The sequence below is a fragment of the Plectropomus leopardus genome, chromosome 6 (genome assembly GCF_008729295.1).
Source record: "Plectropomus leopardus isolate mb chromosome 6, YSFRI_Pleo_2.0, whole genome shotgun sequence".
Lineage (NCBI taxonomy): Eukaryota > Metazoa > Chordata > Actinopteri > Perciformes > Serranidae > Plectropomus > Plectropomus leopardus.
Window position 1 is genome coordinate 32,998,776 of NC_056468.1, and position 14,929 is coordinate 33,013,704.

The following is a 14,929-nucleotide window of genomic DNA, read 5'->3' on the forward strand; positions in this document are numbered from 1 at the left end:
CCTGCTACAGGAAAATGTTAATGGAGTATTCTGATGATCCCGATTTATATAAAAATTCAGAAATATGATATTTTTATATATTGATATAAAAAGAGCGGGGGGGGAGGGGTTCATGCGCACTCAGAGATAGCTGCAGCGTTTACTGTTGATATGTGGGAAAAGTTGCATAGAGGAGGAGTAGTAATGAGTTACAATTATCCATTTACTGTGGAGCTGTGAGGGAGCTACCAAAAGGAAATTGTGAGGAAAGAAATGTTTTTTAAATGGCTTCATTATTAGAAAAGTAGAGTTCTCTCAAATTTCCTGGGCGTGTTCCCCTTTTCTCTGTACGACACACTCAGAACAAACTCTTGCAACAGTGAAGGGGAATTTTGGGTTCAAAAGAATATTGTCTTATAAAGGAGAGTAAAAGTTATCTTGCAGGTGCTGCAGGAGGCGTCTGTCAGGGGTTTGGTGCTCTACAGAGACGTTTCAGATCCTCTGCTCCTCCAGTAGAAAGTATTTTCATCGTCTGGGTCCATGTCTATTCTAATCTGAGGCACAGACTTCAGTGGAGTCATCTCGGGGCTGAAGCACAAACATAAATATTGTTAGGACGCATATCAGGAATGTCATAGCAATGTATGTCCTTAAAGATGCCCAAAAAATGTCATAGAATAGCATGTCATCCAAAATATATGTCATCTGAAATAAAAATAAAATAAAACTCATTTTAAAGTATATTGTCTGAAATGGCATAAAAAGTCATGGCTATATTGTCCAAAATATTTTTAAAAAGTCATAGTATAATATGTCATCCAAAATAGCATAACATTTCTTAGAATAGTATGTCGTCCGAAACAGCATAAAAAAGTCATTCTGTAGTATTATGTCCAAAATGGCATAAAAATGCTATATTTTTGAATATCTCTCAAAATAATAAAAAAGTCATAGTACAGTATGTTGTCCAAAACAGCATAAAATCTTAGTCTAGTATGTCGTATGTATAAAACAGCACAAAACAGCTGCTGTATAGTGTGTCATCCAAAACAGCAAAAAAAGTCAAAGTATATTATGTCTAAAATGGCTCTCTCTTTTTTTTCTTCCTCTTCTTCTCGCTTTCTCTCCCTCGGAGCGTTTTGATATCCATTCATTTAAATACCTGATTACTTATTTTAGTATATCATCCCAGAATTGTATTTGACTACATAGTTTACTATTACATACTATGTCGTGGAAAATGCCACATGAATGTCATAGTCCAGTATGTTGCCCAAAATAGCACAGTCACAGTAGCAAATCAAAAATGGCCATAGAACGACATAGTAATTATGTTGTCAAAAACACAAAATAATTGTAATACTGTAGTAGGTTGCACAAAAATTCCCCCTAAAATGTCATAACAGTATTTTGTCAAAACTTCTATATAAATGTATTAATACAGTAGGTCGTTAAAAAAAAATCTTCTGAAAAATGTTACAGTATATTACATCATAAAAAAATTGCCATAAAATGTCACTGTTTAGTATTTTGGGTTAGGGGGTCAAAAATGACCAAAAAATCTCATGGTATAGGGTGCTATAAATCGAATGACATTAAATGAGTTAAATTAAAGAAATACTTTGTGTAAGCGAGGTCATTTCAGAGAGGGGCTATTCCTTTTCTGTCTGCAAATGCAGATGATAAATGTTCATATTAAGGCGTTACACAGACATAAATCATTTCTATCAGTTTTGGTCTCTGAAAGCAGAAGTGCAACCAGAGATGGAGGTTTCATCTGATCTCAAAGCAATCTGGCATCAGTCTTAGTGGGGAGAGGATTAGTTTTCGAGGCCGGAGGGGGGCAGAGTAATGTCATCACTATTAGATTCATGTTCGGTGTAACAGACAATGACAGACTCGGCCCGGATCATACAGGACATGCTATACTATCACTTTTTTTACACACTGTCTGATGACAAACTGTCGTCATTTCTGACATTTGCATGATTTTTTTTAACTTACTATACTATGACTTTTTTTTATGACATATTATAGTATGACTTTATTAATGATAAACTATACAATAATGTTTTGACATACTACATTGAGTTTTTTATATTTTCTTTTAACATACTATACTTTGACTTTTTATGACATACTACACCATTACTATGTTTTTTTTTTTAACATACTATCCTATGACTTGTTATGACATACTTTTTTAAGATTTAAAAAGACATACTTTTTTTATTTTTTTGACATACTTTTATAGTTTTTTATGACATACTATTCTGAAACTATGACTTTTATGGCATGATTTTTGTGACATACTATCATACTGTAATTCTATGGGGTTTTTGAAATACTATATTACTAGGTTTTTTTTTTTTAACTTTACACACAATCCTATGACTTTTTTATGATGTACTATAAAATGACTTCCTTTGAATATTTTTTTACAACATACTTTGTTTTTCTGATATTTATGACATACTATGACTTTTTAATGTCATACTATACTATAACTTGTATGACATTTTTTACATGACTTTTCAGTGACATAATGTGCTTTGAGTCTTTTTATGATTCCTGTTTGATAAGAATTAAAAGATCCTTAATTTTTTTGAGATTCTGACTCTTTTTTGACAGAATTAACTATGACTTATTTTATGACAGTCTTTACTGTGACTTTTTAAAAAAAAATACCATTCTAGAATATGAATCTTTCAATGCTGTATGATACTATTAAAGACATACCATAAAATATCTCAAATTGACATTTATATCACATGATACACTAAGAAATTTTAATGAAGTTTGGATGAAACATAATATAGTAGAAGTTTTATGACATACTTTTTGACTTTTTACAATTTTTTTTTTGTTTTAGTTTGTTTTTTTTTTTTTTTTACATACTATATTGACTATTTTATGATTTTTTATGACATATTACACTATATACTCTGTGACCTTTTACCTACATTTTAATCATATGCTATTTTAATGACAATTTACAGAATTTGTTTAAACATACTACACCATCATTTTTATGACTTCAGTGTATTATTTAATGCCATACAATACAATGACTTTTCTTTAAATGTTCATATGACATGCCATACCATGACTTTTTTGTTGATTTTTTTGACATACTATACCATGACTTTTTCATAGTGTACTATACTATTACTCTTTTCGTGACATGTTATTGTATGACTATTTATGACTTATGTCTGAGGTTTCTTAAGCAACATCAAAGTAAGAATCGGCTTTATCGGCCGAGAATATAAAGACACACTACAAATATGTTTTTCATTGCTCTCAATGTACTTACGCAGAAAGAGACATAACAGCTAAGAACAAGGACATCAAAGCTGGACAAATGAAGGTAGGGAACAGGCATATGATAAAAAGCTTTTTTTTTACCAACAAAAGTATTTATATAAATTGTAAACAAATTATTCAAGTCAGACATTTTCTCAATTTATCTACAATTCCTGCCAGGAGTTGAGATTGGCTGAGAGTTTATTTTTATTTTTATTTTTTCAACAGCATGGAGCCAATTAAAGCTGAGTACTTATGTTAGGGAAGTGGCTGACTCAAAGAAGTTGTATGAAAGAAAACTATGTCCTCATAAACTGCAATACCATCACTGAAATATGTTTTGAGTCACCGGCCATTTGAACAAAAGCCAATCCGTCAGCGTGATGTCAACAGCTGAAGACCAATTATTAAAAAACAAACAAATCTTTTGTGTTGTTTGTTGGCATCACAGATGTGCTGTGATCACAGCTGCGTTTTCACACATTGTCCCAAAAAACTAATCCTCTTTCGTCAGCACTGTAGAGCAGATGGGATAATACAGGACCACACCAGTGGATCCTGGTCATCATGAGAGGCTGAGGGCATGATGGAGAAACATAATCTCTTCTTGAGCATCATAATCATCGCTCTCAATATTTGCACGAAAAAGGCTTGTTCTGCCTCTTCAAGACTGATTGTGTCCTCTAAAGCTCATATCAGTGAAGCACCATGTGCATTTAACACGAACAACCACTCGTGATCTACTGACGGTGATGAGGTCTGAAAGATCGGGCTCCTTTTGAAACATTATTATCACTAATTCTTACTGTTCACTCGCTGAAATCTCGATGAAATTTAAATCTGCAATAAATCTAAAATCTATTGCGTCTTCATCAGGTGGACACAAACACAACTCCAAAGCATCATGTTTCTCCATAACTGCTGGTGCTCAAAGGGTGATGATATGCCAATTTCGTATTCATAATTTGTTTATGCGGCCAAGTGGCCAAAAAAAAATAATTTACTTTACATTTGAAGTCCAGAGGGACGTCTGAGCTGAAATATGTTGTCTCTGCTACCCACTGAAAACATACAGTTGAGCCATAGGTAAAGTAATTATCCAAGCTGACCTTTAAAGTTCAGACTATCATTACAGGTTAGCTAGCTCGCTCGCCTTCTGACCTTTCGAGACCTTTGATGCCACAGTCATCAAAGAATGAATTCAAAAGAAAATATGTTCCAGTTATATTTAGTTTTGTTTCCTCTTTCACAGTTTATGTGGCCTGTTAGGTGAGTTAAACACACCCATCACACACATCTCACCTGGACAGGTAGTTGGCCTGGTAGTAGCGAAGCTGCTCAGCACGATGTGTGTCGTTCAAGGAATGACGGGGACTTCTCTCCTGTGGAGGAAAACAAGTAGCCGTTAGCATGTGGATTTACCCAAAATAATGTTTGGTCTGACAGTTTGAGAAATCTGCAGCTAAATGGGTGTGGATGGACTGACGACCTGCAAACTCCTGAACAGACTTTATTGGATTACCTACTTGAAAAAAAAATAACTTTAGTTTTTTACAACATCTATTTAGTAAATAAGTAAATGATGATTAAGAAGTGCTGACACCTGAAAACATGTTGTGTTGGGGAGTAACTGAACACAAGTAACTAAATTATGTATTTAAATTAGTTCAAAGTTTTAGTAACTATATTCAGTTACTATTACAATTGGTGGTATTCAGTTACTGTCTTTAAAAAAATGATTATTTAGAGGGATTGTCTTATTAGTTTGGTTTTATTTCTTCTATCACAACAGTCCTAACTCAGTTAATCAAACGTATCAGTTTGACAGAATTGTTTTATATTGGAAATTTCCGACTGCGAGTGATGCAGCGCTGCCGTTTTAAGTCGAGTTTTTGTCGGATGTCGGTTTGTTTACAAAAAGTGTGTGCAGTGCACCTGACACACCACAGTGGCAGAGGAGACGTACAGCCAGTAACATTCAGTAATCTGTGGTGGAATAAGTTTTAAAAGTTTTTTTTGAGTTTTTATTCTTCCTTTTTTACTGTTTGTTTTTTTAAATATTATTTATTTATTTTTGTTTTCTAAAATGTACACACACACACACACACACACACACACACACACACACATATAATTATTATTATATATTTTTATTATTATACATAGTACACCTCCCAACACTGGTTGTTAGTAGAAGGCATGATTATTTTTATACAGCTTCTCATGCTGTAGACAAATAGAAACTGTATTTAGACTAAATCTGTTAAAAATGAATAAAACTTTATCTGAGGATATTATTGTCATTATTACTTACTGGTGGTAGATCATTCTCTGTAGTTTCTGGGTGATAATTTAATGTTTTCACTTAATTGTGCATTAATTGGGTAGATTAGAAGCCAGGGGATTAATGTTGTGTTTATTTTAAAAGTTAAGTTATTTAGCCAACATAATTACATATTTAATGGTAAAAGTTAGATGTAAGTGTGCTAACTGTCAGTGATGCGGGCCCTTTTAGGTAAAGCTGTATTTGTTTTTAATGTCTACAATAAAATTAATGAAATGAACAATGAATATTTTAAAGCAGGTAGCGTGAAATTTTAAACTGAAGAAAAAAAGGTTAGGTCAAGCAAGCAAGAATTAAAAGACAATTCAAGAAAAAAAGTTAAGAAGGAGAACAAAGTGAGTTAATTTCATGCTGTTTTGGACCGAAGTGAAGGATAAAGAAAGAGACAGGCAGGGAAAAGGTTAAAGTCATGCAGTGAGTTGAAGACAAATAGGCCACATCAACTCTTAGTAACAGAGGAAGTCTTCAGAGACACTGAATGAGGAAGCAGAGCAGAAAAAAAAGTCAGTCAGGATCCAGAGGAAGAGGTGCTTTCCTCCGGTGCTGCAGGCGGTTTGCGTCTACTCACTGTCAGAGGCCTTATCACCTAAGAAAGGCTCCTGCTCCATCATGTCCATGGGGATTTTAATGCTGGGAACTTTCTCATTGTAAGGATAGTCAGACTGTTGGAGAGAGGAAACACACATCCTGAGATGGGACCTCTGGATGTCGGTGAATTTACATCAGCACACACATTCCCTAATGCTGCTGGTTACAAAACAGCTGCTGGTGAAGCATCTCAAATCTCTGGGACCATTTTAGACTTTCCTGTTTCCCAGTGCTGAAAGACACAATGCAACATGCCACTGACAAATTTCTGGTGCTGCTGGAAAATCAGTTATTGGATAAACCTTTCTGCCTGTCTGCAAGAATCAAAGGGCAAGAGCTTCTTTCAGGAGCATCTATACTTAAATCTGATAATACTTTAACTCTTTGATGTCCAGCTTCAGTAGGGGTCAGCTTGTGAGAGGAGTCATCTCAACTAGACTGTATAACATAGTTGTAATGAAAATTAAAAAATTAAAACATGTCATAACATAGTATGCCATAACATTTCAAAAAAGTATAGTATAGAGTCAGAGTCATAGTATGTTACGTCAAAAATTAAAAAAACACCAACAACAAAACCGTCACAGTATAGTAAGTAAAAAAAAAGGGTCACAGTATAGTAAGTCTTAAAAAAAAACACACATATTATATGTCAAAAAACTCATAGCACAGTATGCCATAAAAGAGTCATTATATGGTATGTCAAAAAATTCATAAAAGTCATAGTTTATTATTTGTAAAAAAATTGCAAAAAAGGTCATGATATAGTATATCATAAAAATGTTGTAGTATAGTACGATATAAAAAATAGTATAGTACATCATAGAAAAAGTGATAGTATAGCATGTAAAAAAAAAATCATAGCCCATCATAAAAAAAAAAAGTAAAAATGTTATAGTACAGTATGTTATAATTTTGAAAAAATAATCAATATCATTTGTCACAAAAGAATAGTATACTATGTCAAAAAATATTTAAAAAAAAAACACTATGGTGCAGTAAGTAAAAAACATCAGTTAAGGCTCAAAGCATCATCAAAAAATGTTAAAAAGTCATAGTATAGTATGTCATAAAAAGTCAAAGTATTTTTTGAGTATCTTAAAAAAGTTACACTATAGTCTGCCTTTCAAAAAGTAAAAATAAACAAAAGACAGTATTGTATGCCATGAAAAGGTCATAGTAACACAGTCTTTAAAAGTACAAGAAACTGAAAGAATTTCTACTGAAAATCTGTAAAATTTAACTTCTAGTTGTCAAACAAAAATCTGCAGGATGTTTACAGTTCCTGCTCAGGAGTCATGAGTAATCAGTGAAAAGGACGGTGGCACTTGCACTTTTTACCTATAATATCCCTCTAAGATTTCTGCATCTTTTTTACGACTGTGGCACATCTCAAACCTTCTTATTCTGACTGATTGGGGAAACTAAGAAACATCAACTGAAAACAACGGAAAGACATCTCTTAAAAGTAAACAGACGCCTGTAGAGCTGGACGGCCAGTAGATAAATACTCAAATGGTGCATGCTGCTGAAAAGGAAGAGTGGGAGGGAGGGCTGCAGGTTGTTGGTGAGGCTGACAGACTTGTCAATGGGCTGTCATGTAAAAAAAGATTATAAAAACTCAAAAGAAAAAAAAAACGCTATTTACTTTTATCAGAATACTAACTTGTTGCACTTAAGTGTACCACGCTGAGACTGTTAAATTCAAAACACTCACGTCTTCAGCGTCGCTGTCGATGCTGCCTCGTTTTTTCTTTTTCTTCTTCTCGTCCTCTTTCTTCTTCTTGTCCTTCTCTGGGATGACGTCGTCCAGGAAGCTGAGGTCATGCTGGGAGATCATGTAGTCCATCGCTTTTCTGACGGCCACCAGAGCGAGGATCTAAAAGCAGAAACGAGAGGCTCAGAGTGAAGTGTCGATCATAATTAGATCATCAGCACTATCAATACGCAACTTTATGCACTTTTTATGAGTGGGCTGATATTAGAGTATAAAGTGAATTAATAAATACTTTGATGCACAACTTTATGAATACATTTTTTTTTAGAGACACACAATAATGTAAGTACATCATCTGTATCGGCCAATATTGGCTTTAACATGAAACATCGGAATCGGCCAATGATTTCTGCCAATATCACAAAACGATTTGTGAAGTGAACAAGTTGAATTATTTTTCTTATTTTGCACAATGAATGAATATTACATACACAGGAAAGCTTTTTACTTTACGTCTCCATCTGCCGGTGGGCCATAATTACATGTGTGTTCATGCATAATATAATGTTAATTCCACTACAGAAGAGACTTGATCACAAAAATTTTGCAGGAATAACGTGAATATATCGATATAGTTAATGTGCAAAATATCCAATTTCCTGCATTCCTTATAATTTAAAATCTTCCATTGTGCAACAGCCAATACCAAGAGCTGGTTATTGGTAGTTTCAAGCCCTTTAATGATGCACACTTGAATTTAGAGAAAAAAATATTAAAAATGCCAAAAATTTAAAATACTGTGTAATTATGAATATTTTTTATAATAGTATATATTTAGGTAGCTTAAATAGCATGTAATAAATGAGGTTACATCTTATTGCATCAGTCTTGATAATCACAAATAATATTGGTAATCTTTCAATCCAAGTCAGTTATTCTTTGACTGTCACTTCCTGCATAAAAACAATAACTACAACACAAAGTAACAAGTACCACAAACTGCAAAATAAAGTCTTGGGTGCTGCATTATTGACCTTGAATCATAATTATGTAAAATGAGGCCATGAGTCAGTCTGATGACATCCAGCTGACTGGATCCAATGAGCTGCTTTTATCTCTGATCGCTCCATTTTTACCCTCGTCCTTTAAAAGACAAGTTAATTAATAATCTATTGTTGTAGTTGCAGACTACACAAAATACAGAATTTGGAAATGAATAAAAGCACGAAGTCCAAACATTTTTGGAGCTTTTTCAGCCTCAATTAAACAGATATGCACCTGTGATCATGCCCAAAATTCAACACCAAAGTCACATTTTAACAACTGAATCCACATGTAAAATGAATAAACCACTTTAGATTAATTTCCTGTATCTGTGTCACGTGGGTTTGGCTACTGCCCCGCCTATTAGCAGCGAGTTTATTCATTCCAATGGGAAAAGTGAACATGAGTACAAGTAAATACAGACACTAAAATGGCATTTTTCAGGAGACCGTTAGAGACGTGTCTCTGACTCAGCAGCCCGCTCTTGTAAAACCTGGCAACACAGAATCTCTTCGCTCTGTGGTGCTAAACTCTGTCGGTCTGTTTCAATGTAGTGCTGCTGAGTTAATGTCACTTTCCAACCAGATAAACAGAAATTTGAATAAACTTACATATTAAACTATGAATCAAAAGTTTAAATGAAATAAAACTTTTTTTTTCTACAGTAAAACTACTATTATGATTATGATATCAGATATTAAAGTCGGAGAGGCAAAATAAAATATTATATTGGTACTTTATGTATTGTTGTATTGTTCTGAATCATCCATGACATTTACAACATTTCCAAATGGCGTGTGGGGAGATAATCAGGAGAGCAGGCCGCACTATTAAGGAGACTGGCTGTGTAAACGATTTTGTACCATCGGTGCAGCTTGTAGTTGATTATCTTTTTTTATAGAGTATCTTTAAATAAACTCCCACTGCTCATGAAAGCAATTAGATGCAACTCAAAGTCCCTAAAAAATCCTCAGTGAGCACAAGACCTTCTGATTGTTCCAACTTGTGACAGGCATTTTTTCGTTATCCTGTACATTTCACAGACATCACTATTATCATTCAAACACAAAATAAATGAATAGAATAATCAGTGAGGCGCTTTTAGCGGCATAAAATCTTGTGATCTTAAAAGACACACATAAACACAAAATATGAAGCAAATTCACAAGTCTTGAAATAATTTATATTTGTTGAATCCTAATACAGATGTCTCTTACCATGACGGGGAATATGATGGCAGCCACAGTGGACTTGAGGATCCAGAGCAGAGCCAAGCAGAGGACCTGGATGAAGGTGAAGAGGTGGACTTTCCTGAGGGGGACGTGTCGCAGGTAAACCAGGTCGGGCTGATGCTTCGCTGGCATCAGAAGCAGCTTGAGACGATCCATAAACTGCAGACAGATACAAGTACAGGTACACATGACAAGGTGCACTGCAGGAATAAATATATCAGAGTAACAGCCGGTCTCTGGCTTGTTTCTTTGATTTTCAGAGGTTCCTCTTTAGAAAGAAGGCTTAAATAGTAACATGAGGTGTCAGTTAAAGCATATTAAGTTTTGTTTTTCACTTTGTTTGTTTTACACTCTCATCTACTTATTTTATTTTACAATAACAAAAAAAAGTGACATTTACCTGCACTCCATTGAGAGAGGCGACCCCCATGTACAGGAAGACTCCATACAGCACAGGCATGGGGATAAACTGGGTAAAACAAAGAGGAAAAGCAGAATATTTTAATGTTAATGTGAACAAAAAAAACGCAAATCAGCCAGCTCAGTTTTCAACAACAAGCTGCTCCAAGAATATTTATTTAGAAGCTCTTAGTATCACCTTTATAACTTCGAAACATGAATGATGTTAAAAACGTTTATAGAACATATGTTGTCAGTTTCTGCAGATGTACAGTTAACATTTTCTTTTGCATTTCACCTCAGCACCAAACACAATGGATCAAATGTGTCTTTCAGCAGCTGGAGATGAAGGTTAATGAGTCTGCGATAATCCAAAATTTACACTGTTTCACTGGAAGTGTATTTATGCTCAGATGTTGTTCTCCTCGGAGCTGTTCACACATGGACTTTAGTGTGATTCAGAGGTTTGTGGACTGACTGATACAGAATAACAGCTTGTTTATGTTTTTTTTTCTTTTTTTTGACAGTTCGTAACGGAGCATCCAAAAAATACACCTAATAGTGACAGTATGAGGAAGCTAATCAGCTTTTTGAATTTGATTTTGTGCCTTCTGGCCAATCAAAACACTATTATTACCTCTGTTATATAGTACACCGGTGTCACTAAAGTTAATTCATTTTGAGGTATGTCCAAATTTGAGAAGTGCTTTTATTGATTGATGTTGATTAAGGGGAAACTCTGCAGGTTAAACTGTGTGTGGCAGCGCAAAAGTACGCTCTGGGCTTCAAGAGTGTGGTGCAACTGAGGGATATATATATATATATATATATATAATATATATATATATATATATATATATATATCAGGACAAATTAATGAATGTGTGGACAACCCTGACTAGTTTGAAAGAAGACATGGTATGGAAGCAAAACAGCCAAAAATCTCAAAATTGATCAGTGCATGAATAAACTGTGTTTACATGCAGTGTCTCCTATTAAAGTCTTAAAACAACCCGACAGTTTGCATTCTAATACTTAAAGCATTTAAAGTTAGTCTTGGATTAAACCTTTAAATTAGCTTTAGCACAGTCTGATGACATTTAAAATGTTTTGGTGTTTGTTTCCAACATCAACGGTAGCTCAGTCATCTTGACAAGATAAAACTTATGCAGAAAAAAAAAAAAAAACAAGAAAACATCTGAGATTAATTACCTTTAAAATCGGAGACATAAAAACAGACAGTCCTGTCAGGATGAACACACACACACCAGTGACCCTCTGCTCTCTGTGAAAAAAGAGGGAGGACAGAAATCAAATGTCTGTTTGTTAAAATTTCATGATTTGAACTTTACTTGTGCCTCTGTAATAATAAAGCCAAGAAAAGCCTGAGGAGTGGTGTTGGTCACTTGAGTATATTAATTTACCAAATCTCATTTTAGTTTAGCCAAAACAAAGAAAAACCCAAACATTTGTGTGAAGTTCAAAGTTGGTGTAGATGTAACAAGAGTTTGTTTGTTCAGCTTACAGCTGACACATCAGGAGGCTCTGGAGGAGTTACCAAGCAGACACAAAAACAAACTCCGATAAAAACAGGAAGGAAATCTCAAAGTGTTTGTACCGTCTAATAATGAACACAAAACCTGGCACATGTACAAATACATAATAATGATTTGATGCTCAGTAATGCGTGTCAGAGAGAAATTCAAAAACTCAAGGGGATGAAAAGAAGAGAGGATTTGGTATTTCCTGAATGTTTCTCTAAAATACAATGAATACAGGAGATGAATACAGTATTTAATTTAATGGAAGTGTGTTAAAACATAAGAGAAAGAGAAACAACATTTTAGGAGTCAGGATTAACAATCCAACTATAATCTAATGTGTACATGTTTTTGAAGCTTAACTCATGACCCAAATAATCTGATTACAGTTTAGTTCATTTTTGGCCCAGTGTGTTGTTAATTTGTGTGTTGTTAGTTAGTTTGTAGGACATCTAAAAAAAACACTTTTTTGTCAAATCTGGTGCAACAATTTAAACCAATTATGGAGTATTTTGTGTTTTGGCTGAACTGCGTTGTCTGTGAAAATTAAAGCCTTTTTTCTGGAGTAATTCAGTAATCTCTGAGTATATACCACATACATTTCTGACAAAACACACAGCACCATCTACATTTGCAAAATAGTCCTCTGACAACTTTATAGAGAATATTTCACCTCCAAAATGAGTCAACCTGTGTTGCACTGAATTCACAAAAAACTCTTGTATGCCTCTGTGGTGAAACGCACGCAGGTGCCCAGACACACACTACTCCAACATGCGTCAGACAGCACGGACGTGTTTCTAATCGTAACATTTTAATAAAAATGCATGTGTTTTTTTAAGCACTGAGCATACGACTGGATTAATGTGACTTGGATTATACTCCATGAGTTGTGTGAGAGTTATTAAACAGACACAGTTAACTTCAATTTATGACAAAGTTTTTGGATTCTCTTCACAGTGGAAGCATATGAGAACTCTTTCTTCCCAAATTCAAGGTTACACACAGCGAGTAATAAATATACAAATGTTCACTTTGTGGGTGACACAATCCTTTAAATATGTGTCTCTAAAGTTGTCCAGTTGTATTTTAATATGCTATTCTATTTTCTATTAAAGTGTAAAACTTTGCTGACAGGTGCAGTAACTTCTGCAAGTGATTCTGTAAAATGAGTCACCTACAGATGGCGCTACAGCAACAGAGTAACTTTAATTTACTCTGAGTCAGAATTCCTCATCTCTTCTATTTCATCATCTGTAATGCTGTAATAATACCAACAAGGATTTGGTATTCTCCACACACTAGACTATGATCCTGTGAATATTTATTTAAATTACCAGCGAGGGAGCATAGTCCAGTGTGCAGACTTTGATCTTTTTTTATTCCTGTATGATCTCTTGTCCAGCACCTAGTTTCTGATTGTCTGGATGTAGCTGGTTTTGCATTTTCTTTCCTAAAAATCATACCTGTCATCACTTTAATTTTTAAAGTCTATTGTTGTGTGTATTTTAAAATGATTCAAGTGAAAAATTCAAGACATTGTTTGTCCATTATTAGAGGCCTCCTATGAAGTACTTTAACACGTTGCAGCAGTCTTACCTCACACCCAGGAACTTCGGCTGCTCTCCAGGAGCCGACGTTTCCGTTTCCATCTTTAGACTGTCGATGTGAGCGATGGAGATGACGGTGGCGGCCACGTACCACGGCAGACCCATGAAGGAGCAAACGATGAGCAGAACGGCCACCCAGAAAAGATCCAGATGGTAACCTGCCCCTTTCTGGTACAGACAACAAACACACGGTCAAAGGTCATGCACAGTATGTACATGCTCAGGAATAAACAGAGCACTGCTGCAGACAGACAAACCTCAAACTAAGCCAACAGCGCTTATATGGTTTGATCATAATGTGTTGAATAATTTGGAGCAGAAAAGCTCTTTGGCTCTGCTACAAAGTCCTCTGAAATGATTTGCCAGTTATCTCCCTAAACAACTGGGGTTTCACCCGGGGACGGTGCCTAATGCGCATGATGCATATTCTCATCTGCTCGCAATGGGTCATCTCGTCACTAATTGGATGCTTTACTGTAACCTAAAAAGTTGTTTGTTAACCTAATATTTGCCTACAAAAGACCAAACATCTAACTAACTTTAAACAGAAATGATTTTCATTCATTTATTTTTTGGTAATCATCAATTTACAAAGATGACTTGACTTTTACCCGACTGATGATAAATTCTCGAACTGACCATCATAATGTTACACTGGAAAATACGTACAACTAATCAGTGCTTAAAAATATTGACATTTAGTTGAACTGTATCTAGATTTAGATTAAACAGGATTATTTATCACTTTGTCAGAAATAATTCTGAAATTTACGATGCAAAAACAAATGCTACAAATCAGAACAGACGTCAGGAAAAGTGGATGCAGTGCAACATATTACGCATCACCTCTTACATGCAGCATCTGACTCAGCTACACTGAGAATACTTAGAGGCCATACTCTGATTTAACCGACCGAAGAGCAAAATTCCTCAACCTGCTCTGTCGAAGCTGTGGGACTTATTTTATTGTTATTCTTCAAATAAAGTGAGAGAGGGATTGGACGTAATTTTACCAGCCAGAGACAATATTCTGTTAACAAATGCTGTTTGGAAACTTCACTCAAGCCAATCTAACTTAAAGTTCATTTATTTACCATCAACAGATCCCCAAACAAGCTTACAAAGCAGACTATCCATTTCCATATACGTGTGAGACAACATGCACAAAT

The 14,929-nt window shown here is 34.8% G+C and overlaps 1 protein-coding gene across 3 annotated transcripts in view; it reads right to left on the reverse strand.

Moving 5' to 3' along the window:
* Positions 1-482: 482 nt before the first annotated feature.
* Positions 483-14,929, reverse strand: part of slc4a4a (solute carrier family 4 member 4a) — a 69,760-nt gene continuing 55,313 nt past the window's right edge. For 2 of the 3 annotated variants that reach the window (XM_042487697.1, XM_042487695.1), the window contains exons 20-27: positions 13,750-13,928; positions 11,822-11,894; positions 10,611-10,679; positions 10,196-10,369; positions 7,935-8,096; positions 6,198-6,291; positions 4,588-4,667; positions 483-567 (exon numbers count right to left, since the gene is read on the reverse strand). In XM_042487697.1, the coding sequence (XP_042343631.1) occupies positions 4,624-4,667; positions 6,198-6,291; positions 7,935-8,096; positions 10,196-10,369; positions 10,611-10,679; positions 11,822-11,894; positions 13,750-13,928 (795 nt within the window). In that variant the 3' untranslated portion in view covers positions 483-567; positions 4,588-4,623. Of the gene's footprint in view, positions 568-4,587; positions 4,668-5,960; positions 6,104-6,197; positions 6,292-7,934; positions 8,097-10,195; positions 10,370-10,610; positions 10,680-11,821; positions 11,895-13,749; positions 13,929-14,929 lie in introns of those variants that run through there. The other variant, XM_042487696.1, reaches the window with a different exon arrangement.